The 20,466-nt window shown below is 48.0% G+C and overlaps 1 protein-coding gene across 4 annotated transcripts in view; it reads left to right on the top strand.

The window, feature by feature from the left end:
- LOC140404293 (leucine-rich repeat-containing protein 49-like) overlaps positions 1-20,466 on the top strand; it is a 216,432-nt gene that overhangs the window by 101,765 nt on the left and 94,201 nt on the right. For all 4 annotated transcript variants that reach the window (XM_072492615.1, XM_072492614.1, XM_072492616.1 and 1 more), the window contains exons 12-13: positions 8,488-8,669; positions 12,933-13,170. In XM_072492615.1, coding sequence (XP_072348716.1) covers positions 8,488-8,669; positions 12,933-13,170 — 420 coding nt within the window. The remainder of the gene's footprint in view (positions 1-8,487; positions 8,670-12,932; positions 13,171-20,466) is intronic.

Raw genomic sequence — 20,466 nt, 5'->3', positions numbered from 1 at the left:
TGTCGGTCAGCCAGTCTTAGAACATAGAACATAGAACAATACAGCGCAGTACAGGCCCTTCGGCCCACGATGTTGCACCGAAACAAAAGCCATCTAACCTACACTATGCCATTATCATCCATATGTTTATCCAATAAACTTTTAAATGCCCTCAATGTTGGCGAGTTCACTACTGTAGCAGGTAGGGCATTCCACGGCCTCACTACTCTTTGCGTAAAGAACCTACCTCTGACCTCTGTCCTATATCTATTACCCCTCAGTTTAAAGTTATGTCCTCTCGTGCCAGCCATTTCCATCCGCGGGAGAAGGCTCTCACTGTCCACCCTATCTAACCCCCTGATCATTTTGTATGCCTCTATTAAGCCTCCTCTTAACCTTCTTCTCTCCCAACGAAAACAACCTCAAGTCCATCAGCCTTTCCTCATAAGATTTTCCCTCCATACCAGGCAACATCCTGGTAAATCTCCTCTGCACCCGCTCCAAAGCCTCCACGTCCTTCCTATAATGCGGTGACCAGAACTGTACGCAATACTCCAAATGCGGCCGTACCAGAGTTCTGTACAGCTGCAACATGACCTCCTGACTCCGGAACTCAATCCCTCTACCAATAAAGGCCAACACTCCATAGGCCTTCTTCACAACCCTATCAACCTGGGTGGCAACTTTCAGGGATCTATGTACATGGACACCTAGATCCCTCTGCTCATCCACACTTTCAAGAACTTTACCATTAGCCAAATATTCCGCATTCCTGTTATTCCTTCCAAAGTGAATCACCTCACACTTCTCTACATTAAACTCCATTTGCCACCTCTCAGCCCAGCTCTGCAGCTTATCTATATCCCTCTGTAACCTGTTACATCCTTCCACACTATCGACAACACCACCGACTTTAGTATCGTCTGCAAATTTACTCACCCACCCTTCTGCGCCTTCCTCTAGGTCATTGATAAAAATGACAAACAGCAACGGCCCCAGAACAGATCCTTGTGGTACTCCACTTGTGACTGTACTCCATTCTGAACATTTCCCATCAACCACCACCCTCTGTCTTCTTTCAGCTAGCCAATTTCTGATCCACATCTCTAAATCACCCTCAATCCCCAGCCTCCGTATTTTCTGCAATAGCCTACCGTGGGGAACCTTATCAAACGCTTTGCTGAAATCCATATACACCACATCAACTGCTCTACCCTCGTCTACCTGTTCAGTCACCTTCTCAAAGAACTCAATAAGGTTTGTGAGGCATGACCTACCCTTCACAAAGCCATGCTGACTATCCCTGATCATATTATTCCTATCTAGATGATTATAAATCTTGTCTCTTATAATCCCCTCCAAGACTTTACCCACTACAGACGTGAGGCTCACCGGTCTATAGTTGCCGGGGTTGTCTCTGCTTCCCTTTTTGAACAAAGGGACCACATTTGCTGTCCTCCAGTCCTCTGGCACTATTCCTGTAGCCAATGATGACATAAAAATCAAAGCCAAAGGTCCAGCAATCTCTTCCCTGGCCTCCCAGAGAATCCTAGGATAAATCCCATCAGGTCCCGGGGACTTATCTATTTTCAGCCTGTCCAGAATTGCCAACACCTCTTCCCTACGTACCTCAATGCCATCTATTCTATTAGCCTGGGGCTCAGCATTCTCCTCCACAACATTATCTTTTTCCTGAGTGAATACTGACGAAAAATATTCATTTAGTATCTCGCCTATCTCTTCAGACTCCACACACAATTTCCCATCCCTGTCCTTGACTGGTCCTACTCTTTCCCTAGTCATTCGCTTATTCCTGACATACCTATAGAAAGCTTTTGGGTTTTCCTTGATCCTTCCTGCCAAATACTTCTCATGTCCCCTCCTTGCTCGTCTTAGCTCTCTCTTTAGATCCTTCCTCGCTACCTTGTAACTATCCATCGCCCCAACTGAAACTTCACACCTCATCTTCACATAGGCCTCCTTCTTCCTCTTAACAAGAGATTCCACTTCTTTGGTAAACCACGGTTCCCTCGCTCGACGCCTTCCTCCCTGCCTGACCGGTACATACTTATCAAGAACACGCAGTAGCTGATCCTTGAACAAGCCCCACTTATCCAGTGTGCCCAACACTTGCAGCCTACTTCTCCACCTTATCCCCCCCAAGTCACGTCTAATGGCATCATAATTGCCCTTCCCCCAGCTATAACTCTTGCCCTGCGGTGTATACTTATCCCTTTCCATCATTAACGTAAACGTCTCCGAATTGTGGTCACTGTCCCCAAAGTGCTCTCCTACCTCCAAATCCAACACCTGGCCTGGTTCATTACGCAAAACCAAATCCAACGTGGCCTCGCCTCTTGTTGGCCTGTCAACATATTGTTTCAGGAAACCCTCCTGCACACACTGTACAAAAAACGACCCATCTATTGTACTCAAACTATATCTTTTCCAGTCAATATTTGGAAAGTTAAAGTCTCCGATAATAACTACCCTGTTACTTTCGCTCTTATCCAGAATCATCTTCGCCATCCTTTCCTCTACATCCCTAGAACTATTAGGAGGCCTATAAAAAACTCCCAACAGGGTGACCTCTCCTTTCCTGTTTCTAACTTCAGCCCATACTACCTCGGAGGAAGAGTCCCCATCTAGCATCCTCTCCGCCACCGTAATACTGCTCTTGACTAGCAGCGCCACACCTCCCCCTCTTTTGCCTCCTTCTCTGAGCTTACTAAAACACCTAAACCCCAGAACCTGCAACATCCATTCCTGTCCCTGCTCTATCCATGTCTCTGAAATGGCCACAACATCGAAGTCCCAGGTACCAACCCATGCTGCCAGTTCCCCTACCTTGTTTCGTATACTCCTGGCATTGAAGTAGACACACTTCAAACCACCTACCTGAACACTGGCCCCCTCCTGCGACGTCAAATCTGTGCTCCTGACCTCTATACTCTCATTCTCCCTTACCCTAAAACTACAATCCAGGTTCCCATGCCCCTGCTGCATTAGTTTAAACCCCCCAAAGAGCACTAACAAATCTCCCCCCCAGGATATTTGTGCCCCTCAGGTTCAGATGTAGACCATCCTGTCTGTAGAGGTCCCACCTTCCCCAGAAAGAGCCCCAGTTATCCAGAAATCTGAATCCCTCCGGCCTGCACCATCCCTGTAGCCACGTGTTTAAATGCTCTCTCTCCCTATTCCTCATCTCGCTATCACGTGGCACGGGCAACAACCCAGAGATAACAACTCTGTTTGTTCTAGTTCTGAGCTTCCATCCTAGCTCCCTGAAAGCCTCCCTGACATCCTTGTCCCCTTTCCTACCTATGTCGTTAGTGCCAATGTGGACCACGACTTGGGGCTGCTCCCCCTCCCCCCTAAGGACCCGGAAAACACGATCCGAGACACGATCCGATTCTTTCCATGCTAATAAGTTACCCCTAATCCCATGTGATCTCACCTTGGGAATAAACCTTCTGTACGGCACCTTATCAAATGCCTTCCGGAAGTCCCGATATAGTCCAGATGTAACCAAAGGCTTTACTGAAATCCATGTAAATTATATCAACTGCAGTACCCTCATCTATATTCTTGATTACATGCTCAAAAATGTCAATCAAATTTGTTGGGCATGACCTCATTTTGACAAAGCCATTCTGACTGTCCCTGATCAAACCTTGCCTCGCCAAGTGGAGATAGATTCTATTCTTCAGAATCTTCTCCAGTAGTTTCCCAACCACTGACATGTGACTCACTGGTACAGAAAGTTCCTTGGCTTGTCTCTGCAACCTTTGTTAAATAGTGGGACCACATTAGCTGTTCTCCAGTCCTCTGGCAGCTCCCCCGGGGCCATTGAGGAATTAAACATTTGGGTCAGAGCCCCGGCAATCTCCTCCCTCGCCTCCCAGAGCAGCCTGGAGAATTTTCCACTTTTAAGCCCGCCAATACCTTGTCAGTCCCTATGACAATTTGCTCAAGAACCTCACAATCTCTCCCGAGTCCAACACTACCTCCTCCTATTATTGGGCAGCATGGTAGCGCAAGTGGATAGCACTGTGGCTTCACAGCTCCAGGGTCCCAGGTTTGATTCCCCACTGGGTCACTGTCTGTGCGGAGTCTGCACGTTCTCCCAGTGTCTGTGTGGGTTTCCTCCGGGTGCTCCAGTTTCCTCCCACAGTCCAAAGACTTGCAGATTAGGTGGATTGGCGATGATAAAATGCCCTTAGTGACCAAAAAGGTTAGGAGGGGTTATTGGGTTACGGGGATAGGGTGGAAGTGAGTGCTTAAGTGGGTCGGTGCAGTCTTAATGGGCCGAATGGCCTCCTTCTGCACTGTATGTTCTATGTTCATCCATGGCTATGTTCATTAGGTTAAGACAGATATGAAATATTCTTTCAACACCCTGCCAATGACCTCTGGTCACCCACAGATTTCCTCTTGGTCCTTAATGGGCATAATCCCTTTTCATTGATATACTTTTAAGAATATTTTGGATTTTCCCTCCTTTTACCAGCCAGAGCGTTCTCATATCTCCTCTTTGCTCTTCTAATTGGTTTCTTAAGCTCCATTCTACACTTTCTGTATTCCACTAATGCATCTGCAGACTTGCTCCCCTTCTCTCTAAATTCCTTCTCACCGTATCCCGAATGTCATTGGTGATCCATGGTTCTCTCGGCTTGTCACACCTTCCTGTTATCCTAGAGGGCACATATTGGACCTGTACCCTCCCCATTTCATCATGAACACCCCCATTGCTTTTCTGTAGGCTTCCCCACAAGTATCTCTCTTTCCAGTCTACCTTGGCCAATCGTGCCTTATTTTATTAAAATCTACTCTTCCCCAATCCATAATCTTTTTTTGCATCTTGTCTATTTCTTTGCCCATAACAAATTTTACTTGAATCTTGTTGTGGTCGCTCTAACCAAAATAGTCCCCCACCATACTCAGGCTTCATTCCCCAGAATTAGGTCCAGCACTGCACCATCCCTTGTTGGATCCTCCACATACTGAGCTAAAACGTTCTCCTGTATACATCTTAAGAACTCTACTCCATCTTAAGCCCTTAACATGATGGCTATCCCAATTCATTTGGGGAAAGTTGAAATCACCCATTATAATTACCCTCTTATTATTTTTACACACCTCCACGAATTGCGCACATATTTGCTTCTCAATTTCCTGCCGAGTATCTCGGGGGTCTATAATAAACAACTAGCAAGGTAGTGTCCCTTTTTTATTCCTAAGCTCTACCCACAAAGCTTAATTTGATGTCCCCTTCAAGATGTTATCGATCTTTACTGCAGTAATTGCTTCCTTAGCTAACAATGCAATGCCTCCTCCTCTTCTACCCTTTCCTCTGCCTTGCCTGAAGATTTGGATTGTGTTTATTGTCACGTGTACCAAGGTACAGTGAAAAGTATTGTTCTGCGTACAGCTCAGACAGATCATTCCATACAAGAAAATACATAGGGCAAACATAAAATAAACAATCACGACCACAGAAGCACCTATATGTGCCCCTGACTGTGGAGTTCCCTGACTATTGCTCTTCCTCGCTTGATCTTCCTGCTGAACAACAGAGCTAGCCGTAGTGCCACTGCTCTGGATGCTACTGTTGTTTTCCCGCGAAGATTCTTGGTAGTGTGGATGAGCAGAGAGATCTCGGTGTCCATGTACATAGATCCCTGAAAGTTGCCACTCAGGTTGAGAGGGTTGTTAAGAAGGCGTACGGTGTGTTAGCTTTTATTGGTAGAGGGATTGAGTTTCGGAGCCATGAGGTGGTGATGTAGCTGTACAAAACTCTGGTGCGGCCACATTTGGAGTATTGCGTGCAATTCTGGTCGCCGCATTATAGGAAGGATTGGATTGGATTGGATTGGATTTGTTTATTGTCACATGTACCGAGGTACAGTGAAAAGTATTTTTCTGCGAGCAGCTCAACAGATCATTAAGTACATGAGAAGAAAAGGGAATAAAAGAAAATACATAATAGGGCAACACAACATATACAATGTAACTACAAAAGCACTGGCATCGGCTGAAGCATACAGGGTGTAGTGTTCATGAAATCAGTCCATAAGAGGGTCATTTAGGAGTCTGGTGACAGTGGGGAAGAAGCTGTTTTTGATTCTGTTCATGCGTGTTCTCAGACTTCTGTATCTCCTGCCCGATGGAAGAAGTTGGAAGAGTGAGTAAGCCGGGTGGGAGGGACCTTTGATTATACTGCCCGCTTTCCCCAGGCAGCGGGAGGTGTAGATGGAGTCAATGGATGGGAGGCAGGTTCGTGTGATGGACTGGGCGGTGTTCACGACTCTCTGAAGTTTCTTGCCGTCCTGGGCTGAGCAGTTGCCATACCAGGCTGTGATGCAGCCTGATAGGATGCTTTCTATGGTGCATCTGTAAAAGTTGGTAAGAGTCAATGTGGACATGCCGAATTTCCTTAGTTTCCTGAGGAAGTTTAGGCGCTGTTGTGCTTTCTTGGTGGTAGCGTCGACGTGGGTGGACCAGGACAGATTTTTGGAGATGTGCACCCCTAGGAATTTGAAACTGCTAACTATCTCCACCTCGGCCCCGTTGATGCTGACAGGGATGTGTACAGTACTTTGCTTCCTGAAGTCAATTACCAGCTCTTTAGTTTTGCTGGCATTGAGGGAGAGATTGTTGTCGCTACACCACTCCACTAGGTTCTCTATCTCCCTCCTGTATTCTGACTCGGCGTTATTCGAGATCTGGCCCACTATGGTCTTATCGTCAGCATACTTGTAGATGGAGTTGGAACCAAATTTTGCCACGCAGTCGTGTGTGTACAGGGAGTAGAGCAGGCGGCTAAGTACGCAGCCTTGCAGGGCCCCGGTATTGAGGACGATTGTGGAGGAGGTGTTGCTGTTCATTCTTACTGATTGTGGTCTGTTGGTCAGAAAATCGAGGATCCAGTTGTAGAGTGGGGAGCCAAGTCCTAGGTTTTGGAGCTTTGATATGAGCTTTGCTGGGATTATGGTGGTGAAGGCGGAACTGTAGTCAATAAATAGGAGTCTAATGTAGGAGTCCTTGTTTTCGAGATGCTCTAGGGATGAGTGTAGGGCCAGGGAAATGGTGTCTGATGTTGACCGTTTGCAGCGGTATGCGAATTGCAGTGAATCAAGGCGTTCTGGGAGTATGGAGGTGATGCGCTTCATGACCAACCTCTCGAAGCACTTCATTACGACTGAAGTCAGGGCCACTGGTCGGTAGTCATTGAGGCACGTTGCCTGGTTCTTCTTTGGTACCGGTATGATGGTGGTCTTCTTGAAGCAGGTGGGGACCTCGGAGTGGAGGAGGGACAGGTTAAAGATGTCCGTGAATACCTCTGCCAGCTGGTCTGCGCAGGCTCTGAGTGCACGACCAGGGATCCCGTCTGGGCCCGTCGCCTTCCGAGGGTTCACTTTCAGGAAGGCCAATCTGACTTCGGAAGCTGTGATGGTGGGTATGGGTGAATTATGGGCTGCTGGGGCACTCGCCAGCGGATTGTTGGTTACCTGCTCGAACCGAGCATAGAATGCATGTGGAAGCATTGGAAAGGGTGCAGAGGAGATTTACCAGGATGTTGCCTGGTATGGAGGGAAGATCTTATGAGGGAAGGCTGAGGGACTTGAGGCTGTTTTTGTTAGAGGGAAGAAGGTTAAGAGGTGACTTAATTGAGGCATACAAGATGATCAGAGGATTAGATAGGGTGGACAATGAGAGCCTTTTTCCTCGGATGGTGATGTCTAGCACGAAGGGACATAGCTTTAAATTGAGGGGAGCTAGATATAGGACAGATGTCAGAGGTAGGTTCTTTACTCAGAGGAGAAAGGTCGTGGAATGCCCTGCCTGCAACAGTAGTGGACTTGCCAACACTAAGGCATTCAAATGGTCATTGGATAGACATATGGACGATAAGGGAATAGTGTAGATGGGCTTTAGAGTGGTTTCACAGGTCGGCGCAACATCGAGGGCCAAAGGGCCTGGACTGCGCTGTAATGTTCTATGTTCTATCCCCCCCCCCCCCCAGTATCCAAATGGTATACCTTTTAGGGAGGAGGACAGACACGGGGGATTCCTGAACTGATTGCCTGCCCTTTCTAGCGGTCACCCATCTGTCTCCAATCAGCTCTCTCCCTTGTATCCTCAGCTGCAGTAGGGCAAGACCCCTCTCTGATGATTTGAAAGTTACAAAGCAATGAGAAAAAGCAAAGAACACCTCTTCCCACCTCTGTTTCAAATTCCCAAGTTTAACCTTAAAGCTCACTCTGCCTGTGGCCTCCCACTGCTCGTGCGCAAAGCTCACTGTGAGTGCGCTTTGAAGTTCTTGACTTAAATAGAGCTAAGACTGTCTGAGATGACACACACCAGTTAAACTTTAAATAGATGCCTTCTGTGCGATACAGTTCTTCCACAGAAGAGAATGGGTTTGATTTTTCTTTACAATGTTCTTCATTCATGTCACCTTGTTTCCTGAACAGTGTGTTTTGCTAAATATATTTATTTTTCCAGGAGAAACGTCGTTTGGCTATCAGCAATGCTTCCAGACAATGGGAGATCCAGCAGACAGTTGCTGCCATCAAGGAGGCACAGCAAGAACAAATGAAACCGATAGGCACAGCCAGTAACATCAGTATTCAGAAGCCATGTCACATCAATGAACATGAACATGGACTATGGCCAAATGAGTCAAGGTACTTTTCATTGAGAAACTTTGGTAGGGAAGTACCTATAGTGCAGGGCACCAGTGAGCTGGAGAAATGGTGGGTGGGAGAGATTGTGAGTAAATCAAGGAGCAATGGTAAGGAGATTCCAAGCTTTGTAGATTGTAGGAGTTCCAATTTCTTTTTTAATTTGAATGTGGAATTATTCAGTTCTTTTTTGATAGTAATTTTTTCCTGGATAATGATTCATTTTTCCAGTTCCATTATTCTTTTTACCTCCGTTTTGATATCATACAGCATTCTGTTCAAACATAGAAACTCTTATAATTTTCTGGAGTTACATAATCATAGTTAAACCAGCAAAAAACATGACAGTCTTAATTAAAGCAAATTACTGCGGATGCTGGAATCTGAAACGAAAGAGAAAATGCTGGAAAATCTCAGCAAGACTGGCAGCATCTGTAGGGAGAGAAAAGAGCGAACGTTTCGAGTCCGATGACTCGTTGTCAAAGCTAACAGACAGAGAAAGTGGGAAATATTTATACTGTGGAGTGAGATCATTCTCACTTTATACTGTGGAGTGAGATCATTCTACCTTCTGTGGATCTGTTACATACAAACAAAGGAATAGGAAGAGGCCATTCAGCCCTTTGAGCTGCTTGCACAATCAGTTAAATCATGGTAGATCTGTATCTCAACTCCAATTATCTGTCTTCATTTCATATCTCTTGATTCCCTTAGCCAGCAAAAATCTATCTTTTTATTTTATTTTAGAGTGCCCAATTCATTTTTTCCAATTCAGGGGCAATTTAGCGTGGCCAATCCACCTACCCTGCACATCTTTGAGTTGTGGAGGCGAAACCCACGCAAACACGGAGAGAATGTGCAAACTCCACACAGGCAGTGACCCAGAGCCAGGATCGAACCTGGGATCTCGGCGCCGTGAGGCAGCAGGGCTAACCACTGTGCCACCGTGCTGCCCAAAACATCTGATTCATTAATGTCCTTTAGGGAAGGAAATATGCAATCCTTACCTGGACTGACCGATGTGTGACTCCAGACCCACAGCAATGCCATCAACGCTTAAGTGCCTTAAATAACTGGTTTTGCCAGTGATGTTCATCCACCCAATGAATGATTTTAAAAACAGGATTCAGAGGTATGTTTGGTTGGTGCCATAGAAAATAAGCAACCTGAATTGATTGTAAGCCTGATAAATAGTCCTGAATGTTTGTGCAATTATGGTGCAACAGAACCCAGCTTAGGGTGGTCCTGAATATGTGGGTGAGATTGTTGGCTGATATCTGGAGTTGAGGCAGGCGATCAACCATGATCACATTGAATGGCCAAGCAGGTTTGAGGGCCCTCATGGCCTACCCCTGCTCCTATTTCTTGTGTTCTTATGTAGCGGGTACATTAAGTAGCTATTAGTAGTCTGTAGGGATTGGACTATTCCTCCATACAGAACAAATTTTCATCGCTGTCTTACTTTTATATGAAGCTGTTAATGTTGAAAGTGTGCTTGTTGCTCTTTTTAGCCTTAGTTTATTAGCTCTGATTATGTCACCTTTGCTCACGAGTCGCCAGGTATCTTTCTGATACCGCCACGTGGTTCAAGCTCGAGTTATGATTAATAAGTCAGCATACCGCTTAGTAAGATTGAAATCAACGGTCACTTATTATATACAACAATTAATGCTTACACAATAATCCTACTATCTATATAGAAACCTATCACTACTGGCCAATACTTAACTTTAGGAAGAGCCCACCAGGTCAGGGAAACAAATGGCTTATCGAATCGGATCTGGCCCGCGGGATTCAAAAAGGCTGATACGGGTCGATGGCTAGGAGTCTTTATCGGGTAGCGATCGCTGGAGTCAGACTTACTGTTTCTGGTCGATGTTCTTGCGAAGGTCTCGAGCAGGTGAAGAAGGGAGAGAGAGAGAGATCTGAACTTGGCCCCTCACTTTATAGGGCCCGGGGGCTTCCTGCCTCTCGGGGCAGCCCTTGACCCTGAGTCCCAAGTGATTGGACTTGTTCCCAATCACTGGGTTCGATATGTCCAATAACGGGGCGATTCCTCGATCGGGGGGTGGTCATTCACCTGTCTTTGTTTCGGCCACTGCAGGCGCCGACAGGTCTGGCCCGGCATTCAATTGCTAATATGTTGCAATTGTTCCCGGGGATAGCCGATTAAACTGCAGATGTCTGGGTTGATGTGCTGCTAATAGTCTTGAGTATCGATCTGGGCCGACTTCCCCAGAGCCGAATACGCTATTCTGTCTGCAGCTGTCCGTTTGTGTCCTGTTGGCTGCTTTTCCCATCAGCCTTTTCGGTTAGCCATTTTAAATCGGGTTTTGGCCAAATTAATAGGGAATCAGCCATTTTAGGTGGCTAAATGCTGGACTATATTTTGACATCTCTTTTTAACCAATTAAGTCCTAATAACAAAATTGAAAAGAAAGCAGCAGAGAACAACAAACAAGACTTCGTCAAATCTGAAAAGGCCGGTGGCGTGAGGTTATATCTAATTTTTGATTTTCGTGGAAGTGACCATTACTGTTTTGTGGTTAAATAATGCTCTGTAAAGGTTAAAGAGTCCCATCCATGTATTTTTTAAAATCTGTCTTGGCATTGTTCATGGTGACTGAAAATTATTCTGTGTGGTGCAGATATTCAGTTTGATTCACTCCAAAAGTAAAACAGAGCAACACCCAATTTAAAACTTGAAATGTACATTATGCATACTCTCGACCAGCTTCCAAAACCAAAAATTGTCCAACTACCTCAAGATCAATATATTCACTGTCAGAGTTTCTCCTGTCAACTCCTATAACGATAATTTAATTCATTCTCACACTAGAAATAAACATTTTGTTGTATGTTTCCTATTTGCTTAAATTTTGACTTCATTTCAGTTTTCAGCTGTCAATGCGAGTTATTTTCTCTGCTCCTTTATGTCTTTCTATTGAACATTTTCACCTTCAAAAGCTTGGATCAACTCATTCTCAAATGAGCACAATGGCCCTTAACTTCCTGGTTCCCCAGCATCGCATTAAAGGAGTAACTCAATGATGCACTCGGGAATCCTGCTGGGAAGTTCCCACGTAAGGATTTGCCCAGCAATTGTCCAGATGTGCTAACTTCTCCTGGACAATTTCAATGGGCTGGGAACCAACTGACAAGTGATTTAAATTGTTAACTTTGGATGGTTCTCCCAGTTTTACCCTGATAGTTACTCTGCAAGAGTTAGAGGATAAAAAGCAGTTCTGACTCCAGAGTAACTATCTAAATACCCAGACCGAGCCTTGCATGGGACACCCCCCACACACACACCAACACCCACACGTGACCACCCAGTGGATTCCCCACACCACCACCTCCCAACGGTCCAACCTGACCTAACCCTCCCCACCCCCACTTCCAGCTTCCACAACCCCCCTCTCCCTCCCGGTCTCCCCCGATTCTCTGAACCACTTACCTTCACCCTTTACATTGTCCCTTTACAGCAACTGTTCCTTTTTTCCCCCGGGTCGTAGTTGCTCCTTGCGGTCGCAGTGTCCTTGCTGTATCATCCAGCCTGAGTGAGAAAGGTTGGGTGAGATAGGGGCTTTGGAATTTGAACAAGGTTAAGTCTCTCCAGAGTGGCGGTCTGTTGGAGATTGCCACTCTGAGGAAGTTACGGGCCAATGTGACATTTCTCTCTGGACTTTGTTATTGGTGTCTAAAGCCAGGGTGCTGACTGCAGATCTCAAACAAAGTTGCCTACTAAGCTCAAGGAATCTTTGTGACATGGTTTTCCCCCTCTCCTGATGACATGCCATATTAAATGGATATTTTGGTGCGCTCCAGCAGTGATTTCAGCAAAGGTCAGGTGCCAATCACAGTATTCACACACAGCAATATGTTTGTTTTAACATATTAAAAATATGTGGAACTTCTTAATATTCCATAGATAGAATCAATCACTAAATAGGTTATAGCTGGACACTTAGACAAGCTGAAGGTAATTAGGAAGAATCAACATGGTTTTATGAAAGGGAAATCATGTTCAACCAATTTACTAGAGTTCTTTGAAGGAGTAACATGTGCTGTGGATAGAGAGGAGCTCGTCAATATGCTGTACGTGCATTTCCAGAAAGCATTTGATAAGTTGCCACATCAAAGGTTATTACAAAAGATAAAAGTTCATGGTGCAGGTGTAACATTAGCCTGGGTTGAAGCGCGGAGAAAAAAATAATAATGACAATAAAAATAACAATAAGATTAAAGTTGCATGTGTCTTTGCAGGTCTCCAGATGGGATACTGACCTGCGCAGTGCAAGGACTGTCCATTGCAGACTCTCACTTGGCCGAGCTGGAAGGGGACACACTGCACTTGTATGGGTTTGGTGCACTGGAATCTCTGGATCGCAACTGGGGTGTTCAGACAGCTGGGTCTATCACAACTATCTCTTTCATGTTCATAGACTTTGATGAGATTGTCACAGTGTTACCACGATTGAGGATTAAATTTCCAAATATTTTGGTAAGGTTATTCCAGTTATTTTTTTGATGTTCCAGTGAACAGGTTTTAGAATTAGAAGCTATGTTTTGAAAGGAAGCTTCTTCTATTGGTATTGGACTTATTTGCATGGTCAGTTTTGTGGTCACAGTACATTGCTCAGTGTGATATTAAGTCATTGTGGTGATCACTCTCGGCAAAGGCTGACACAACAGGTTGGATTTAATGCAGCCCATCTGGCATAATCGTGGAAGAGGCGGCATGTCAATCTCCCAGCAGAGGGAAAAACTCTCTCAGGAGATATTAGAGGGAAATTGACCTGCCTGTGGGGGGTTGTCAATCAGAGGAAGCTGGTAGTTTGATACATTTTTGATGGACATGGGAGACAAAGGTTTTGGAGAGGCAGACAAGAAAGTGGAGTGCAGACCACAGCCAGACCAGCCATGATCTCATCGGATGGCACACCTGGCTCGAATGGCCTACTCCTGCTCCAAAGTCCGACGTTCCTCTAATTATCCCGAAGCCTTTCAGAATTTAGTAGCAGGCCCGAGATTACATAAAGCGGCAGAACTCTCCCATACCTCCAGAATGCATTCAGCCTCTGATCTCCGGGTAAGCGTTCTCCAAGGCGGCCTTCAGGACCCGCGACAACGCAGAATCGCCGAGCAGAAACTTATAGCCAAGTTCCGCACACGAGTGCGGCCTCAACCGGGACCTGGGATTCATGTCGCATTACATTCATCCCCCACCATCTGGCCTGCAAAATCCTACCAACTGTCCTGGCTTGACACAATTCACACCTCTTTAACCTGGGGTTACCCCATCTCTGGATCTGTAAAGATTTAATCACCTGCTAATGGTTGCATTCCAAGCATTGTTTGGCATCTTTGAATTTGTCTATATATATGTTTCTGGACCATCGATACCAGGCAACATCCTCGTAAATCTTTTCTGTACCCTCTCCAAAGCCTCCACATCCTTCTGGTAGTGTGGCAACCAGAATTGTACGCAATATTCCAAATGTGGCCCAACTAAGGTTCTATACAGCTGCAGCATGATTTGCCAATTTTTATACTCAATGTCCTGTCCAATGAAGGCCCGCATGCCTTCTTGACTACCTTCTCCATCCATATTGCCACTTTCAGTGACCTGTATACTCCGATCCCTCTGCCTGCCAATACTCTTTAAGGGTTCTGCCATTTACTGTTTAGTTCCCACCTGTATTAGACCTCCCAAAATGCATTACCTCACATTTGGCCGGATTAAACTCAGAATCCCTACAGTGCATAAAGAGGCCATTCAGCCCATCAAATCTGCACTAACCTTCCAAAGCAACACTCCACGCTTTCCCAACAATCGCTTAACCGAACCGAAGGGGCAATTGATCATGTCCAATCCACCGAACCTGTACATCTTTGGCATGTGGGAGGAAACTGGAGCACCCGGAGGAAACCTATGCAGACACAAGGAAAATATACAAACTCCACACAGGCAATCGCCTAAAAACTGTAATTGAACCCGGGTCCCTGGCGCTGTGAGGCAGCACTGCTAATCAGTGTGCCACCCCTCCATTTGAAACTTACTGAATTATGGTCACTGTTCCTGAACTGCTCCCCTACTGAAACTTCAACCACCTGGCAGGGCTCATTCCCCAGTACCAGACCCAGTACGGCACCTTCCTTAGTTGGACTATTTACATATTGTTTCAAGAAGCCCTCCTGGATGGTCCTTACAAACTCTGCCCCATCCAAGCCCCTAGCAGTAAATGAGTCCCTGTCAATATAGGGTAAGTTAAAATCACCCACCACAACAATCCTGTTGCTTTTACACCTTTTCAAAATCTGCCAACATATCTGTTCCTCTATCTCCCGCTGGCTGTTGGAGGCCTGTAGTAAACCCCCAACATTGTGACTGTGCCATTCTATTCCTGAGCTCTACCCATATTGCCTTATTGCACAAGCCCTCTGAGGTGTCCTCCCACAGTGATATTCTCACAACTGTGATATTCTCCTTAACCAGTAGTGCAACTCCCCCACCCCTTTTATATCCCCCTCTATCCCGCCTGAAACATCTAAATCCTGGAACATTTATTTGCCAATCCTGTCCCTCCCTCAACCAAGTCTCTATAATGGCAACAACATCATCGTTGCAAGTACTGATCCAAGCTCTAAGTTAATTTGCCTTACCTGTTATACTTGTCGTATTGAAACAAATACATTTCAGACCACCAGTCCCACTGTGTTCAGCAACATCTCTTTTTCTGAGTTTTACTGGCCCTATTCTCCAGTTCCCCCTCAGTTATTTTACTTTCTGACCTATTGTTCTGTGTAAGAAATCCACGGAGGCAGAAGTCCCTTCACCAGAATCCCTTTTATTAATGAAACCAACAGCAGTACGACCATGTGCATTTAGCTTGCTGTCTGCACTGGGAGTACAGAGGATCTGACACTCCCTGTTATATACAAAGGAGAGGTTCCCTGTATGACCCACTAATCCAGGAACTCGTATTCCAATTGGTCTATATCAAAGGTCTGGTGTAAGTCATTACATTACGGTTCCCACCCCCCGCCATACTCGTTTAAACCCACCCATGTGACAATAGCAAACGTCACGGCCAGTATATTTATGCCCCTCCAGTTTAGATGCAATCCGTCCTCCTTGTACAGGTACCGCTGCTCCGGAAGAGATCTCAATGGTCCAGATATCTGAAATCCCCCTCCTACACCAGCTATTTAGCCACGTATTCCCGTACCAGCCTCCCCGAACAGGTGCCGGAATGTGGCGACTAGGGGCTTTCACAGTAACTTCATTGAAGCCTACTTGTGACAATAAGCGATTTTCATTTCATTCATTCATTTCATTTAGCTGTACTATTTTCCTACTTCTAGACTCTCTGGCACATGGCATAGGGAGTCATCCTGAGATTGCAACCCTAGAGGTCATGTTTTTTAACATCCTACCTAACTCCCTGAACTCCTGCTGCAGGACCTCGTCACTCTTGCTGCCTATGTCGTTAGAACCAATATGTACCACAACTTCTGACTGTTCACCCTCCCCCTTCAGAATGCCCCCTTCCCGTTCAGAGACATCCTGGACCCTGGCACCAGGGAGGCAACACACCATTCTGGAGTCTCTTTCACATCCACAGAAGTGTCTATCTCTGCTCCTTATTATAGAGTCCTCTATAACTATTGCTGTGCTGCGCTTTGTCCCTCCATGCTTAACAACAGAACCAGCCGTGGTGTCACTGCTCTGGCTGTTGCTGCTGTTTTCCCCTGATAGCGCCCCCCTCCCCCCCCAACCCCCAACAGTGTCCAAAACGACAAACCTGTTTGAGAGGGGGACAACCTCAGGAGATTCCTGTACTGACTGCCTGTCCCTTCCAGTGGTCACCCATCTATCTTCCCGCACCTTGGATGTAACTATGTCTCTAAAACTCCCGTCTATGATGCTTTCCGCCACCTGCATGCCCCAAGTGCATCAACTGCTGCTCCAACCACTCCATGAGGTCTGTGAGGAGCTGTTATTGGGTGCACTTCCTTCAGATGTAGTTGTCTGGAATGCTGGCAGCTTCACGGACCTCCCACATCTCACAAGTGAAGCATTTTATCCTTTTAAAAAAAAAAAAAAATTTTTATTAAGATTTTCATAAAATATCAATAACAAAATGAAAAAGGAACCCAACAGGGTTGAGTACAAACCACAGTCCAAAAAAAAAAGCAACCCTCCATACCCCCCTCCCCCCTGTACATAAATAATAAATTAACATTAACACCCCGACTTAACACGTCAAATATATACACCCCCTCAGACCTCCCCAGTGTAAATAACAAAATCAAAAATAAAGTAAACTACCCCCCCCCCCCCCGAGTTGCTGCTGCCATTGACCAATGTCTACCGTTCTGCCAGGAAGTCTAAGAACGGTTGCCACTGCCTAGAGAACCCTTGTACCAACCCTCTCAAGGCAAATTTCACCCTCTCCAACTTAATAAGCCCTGCCATATCGTTGATCTAGGATTCCACGCTTGGGGGGCCTCGCATCCTTCCACTGAAGAAGAATCCTCCGCTGGGCTACCATTGACGCAAAGGCCAGAATACCGGGCTCTTTCGCCTCCTGCACTCCCGGCTCCTCTGCCACCCCAAATATTGCGAGCCCCCAGCCCGGCCTGACCCTGGAACCTACCACCTTCGACACCGTCCTCGCTACACCACTCCAAAATTCCTCCAGCGCTGGGCATGGCCAGAACATATGGGTGTGATTCGCTGGGCTCCCCAAGCACCTAACACACATGTCCTCGCCCCCAAAGAACCAGCTCATCCTTGTCCCGGTCATGTGTGCCCTGTGCAGCACCTTAAACTGTATGAGGCTGAGCCTCGCGCACGATGAGGAAGAGTTCACCCACCCTAGGGCATCTGCCCACATCCCTTCCTCGATCTCCTCTCCCAACTCCTCCCACTTACCTTTCACCTCCACTACCAAGGCCTCCTCCTCCTCCTCCTGCACCACCTTGTAAGTTTCCGAGATCTTCCCCACTCAAACCCCCCCCCCCCCCCCCCCCGAGAGCACCCTGTCCTGCACTGTGCGTAGCAGCAGCCGCGGGAACTCCACCACCTGCCGCCTGGCAAACCCCATTACCTGTAAGTACCTGAAGGTGTTCCCCGGGGGGAGCCCGTACTTCTCCTCCAGCTCACCCAGGCTCGCGAACTTCCCGTCCGCAAACAGGTCTCCCAATCTTTGTATCCCTGCCCTGTGCCACCCCGAAAACCCTCCATCTGGTCTCCCTGCGACGAACCGGTGGTTCCCCCATATTGGGGTCCACACCGAGGCCCCAACTTCCGTCCTGTGCCGCCTCCACTGCCCCCAGATTTTGAGGGCAACCGCCACCACTGGGCTCGTGGTATACCTCCTTGGAGGGAACGGCAGCGGCGCCGTTGCCAGCGCCCCCAGACTCGTACCCACACAAGACGCCGTCTCCAGCCTCTTCCATGCGGCCCCCTCCCCTCCATCACCCACTTGCGCACCATCGTCGCATTGGCGGCCCAGTATTACCCACAGAGGTTGAGCAGCGCCAGCACCCCCCCATCTCTACTCCACTCCAGGAACACCCTTCTCACCCTCTGAGTCCCTCGCGCCCACACAAACCCCATTATACTCCTGTTGATCTGCCTAAAAAAGGCCTTCGGGATAAACACGGGGAGGCACTGGAACAGGAACAAAAACCTTGGGAGCACCGTCGTTTTGACTGACTGCACCCTACCCGCCAAGGACAGCAGCAACGCGTCCCACCTCTTGAACTCCTCCTCCATTTGCTCTACCAACCTTGTGAAATTAAGCCTATGCAGGGCCCCCCAGCTCCTGGCCACCTGGACCCCCAAATACCTGAAGCTCCTCTCTGCCCTTTTTAGTGGGAACTCGCCAATCCCCCTCTCCTGGTCCCCTGGGTGAACCACGAACAGCTCGCTCTTCCCCATGTTGAGCTTGTACTCCGAGAAATCCCCGAATTCCCTGAGGATCCTCATTACCTCCGGCATTCCCCCCACCGGGTCGGCCACATGTAACAGCAAGTCGTCCGCATAGAGCGACACCCTATGCTCCTCCCCACCCCGCACCAACCCCCTCCAGTTCCTCGACTCCCTCAGTGCCATAGCCAGGGGTTCAATCGCCAGTGCGAAGTGCAGGGGGGGGGGACAGGGGACACCCCTGCCTCGTCCCTCGGTGCAACCGAAAGTACTCAGACCTCCTCCTGTTTGTGGCCACACTTGCCATCGGGACCTCATACAACAGCCTAACCCACCTGATAAACCCCTCCCTAAACCCAAACCTCTTCAGCACCTCCCACAGGTACCCCCACTCTACCCTATCGAAGGCTTTCTCAGTGTCCATCGCCACCTCTATCTCCGCCTCCCCCTCCCTCGCCGGCATCATGATAACGTTCAGAAGCCTCCACACATTCGCGTTCAACTGCCTCCCCTTCACGTACCCCGTCTGGTCTTCATGGATGACCTGCGGCACACAATCCTCAATCCTCGTGGCTAAGACCTTCACCAGCACCTTGGCATCTACATTTAACAACAAAATCCGCCTGTAAGACCCACACTGCAGAGGATCCTTGTCCCGCTTCAGGATCAAGGAGATCAGTACCCGGGACATCGTCGGGGGAAAAGCCCCCCCCTCCCTTGCCTCATTGAAGGTCCTAACTAGCAACGGGCCCAACAGGTCCCTATATTTTTTATAGAATTCGACTGGGAAACCGTCCGGCCCCGGTGCCTTCCCCACCTGCATGCTCCCTATCCCTTTGGTCAGCTCCTCCAGCCCAATCGGGGCCCCCAATCCCGCCACCAGTCCCTCCTCCACCTTCGGAAACCTCAATTGGTCCAGAAAGCGGCCCATCCCTCCCTCCTCCAGTGGGGGCTCAGACCGATGCAGTTCCTCATAAAAGTCCCTGAAGACCCCATTGATGCCAACCCCACTCCGCACCACACTCCCTCCCCTGTCCTTAACTTCCCCCGATCTCCCTAGCTGCGTCCTGCTTCCGAAGCTGATGCGCCAGCATCCGACTTGCCATTTCCCCATACTTGTAAATCGCCCCCTGGGCGTTCCTCCACTGCACCTCCACCTTCCTGGTGATCACGAGGTCGAATTCGGCCTGGCGGCTGCGCCTCTTCCTCAACAGTCCTTCCCCAGGCACCTCCGCATACTTCCTGTCTACCCTTACCATCTACCCGACCAGCCTCTCCCTCTCTCTGCTCCCTCCTCTCCTTGTGGGCCCTAATGGACTCTTCCCGTCTCCACCGCCTTAAGTGCCTCCCATACCATCCCCACTCGGACCTCCCCGTTATCGTTGGCCTCCAGGTACCTCTCCATGCTTCCTCGGACCCGCTCACTCACCGCCTCGTCCGCCAACAGCCCCACCTCCAAACGCCACAACGGGCGCTGGTCCCTCTCCTCCCCCAGCTCTAAGTTCACCCAATGCGGGGCGTGATCCGAAATGGCTATCGCCGAGTACTCGGTATCCTCTACTCTCGCTATCAGCGTCCTGCTTAAAATAAAAAAGTTTATCCGGGAATAAGCCTTATGGACATGTGAGAAGAATTAAAATTCCCTAGCTCCCGGCCTTGCAAATCCCCAAGGGTCCACCCCTCCCATCTGGTCCATAAACCCCCTCAGCACCTAGGCCGCCGCCGGCTTCTTACCCTTCTTCCTAGACCTGGAGCGATCCAGTGCCGGATCCAGCACCGTGTTAAAGTCTCCCCACCCCCCCATTATCAGGCCCCCCACTTCCAAGTCAGGGATCCGACCCAACAAGCGCCGCATAAAAC

The sequence above is a fragment of the Scyliorhinus torazame genome, chromosome 30 (genome assembly GCF_047496885.1).
Source record: "Scyliorhinus torazame isolate Kashiwa2021f chromosome 30, sScyTor2.1, whole genome shotgun sequence".
In the NCBI taxonomy this organism is placed as follows: domain Eukaryota; kingdom Metazoa; phylum Chordata; class Chondrichthyes; order Carcharhiniformes; family Scyliorhinidae; genus Scyliorhinus; species Scyliorhinus torazame.
The sequence above is the reverse complement of the archived record's forward strand: the minus strand, read 5'-3'. Positions and strand labels throughout refer to the sequence as shown.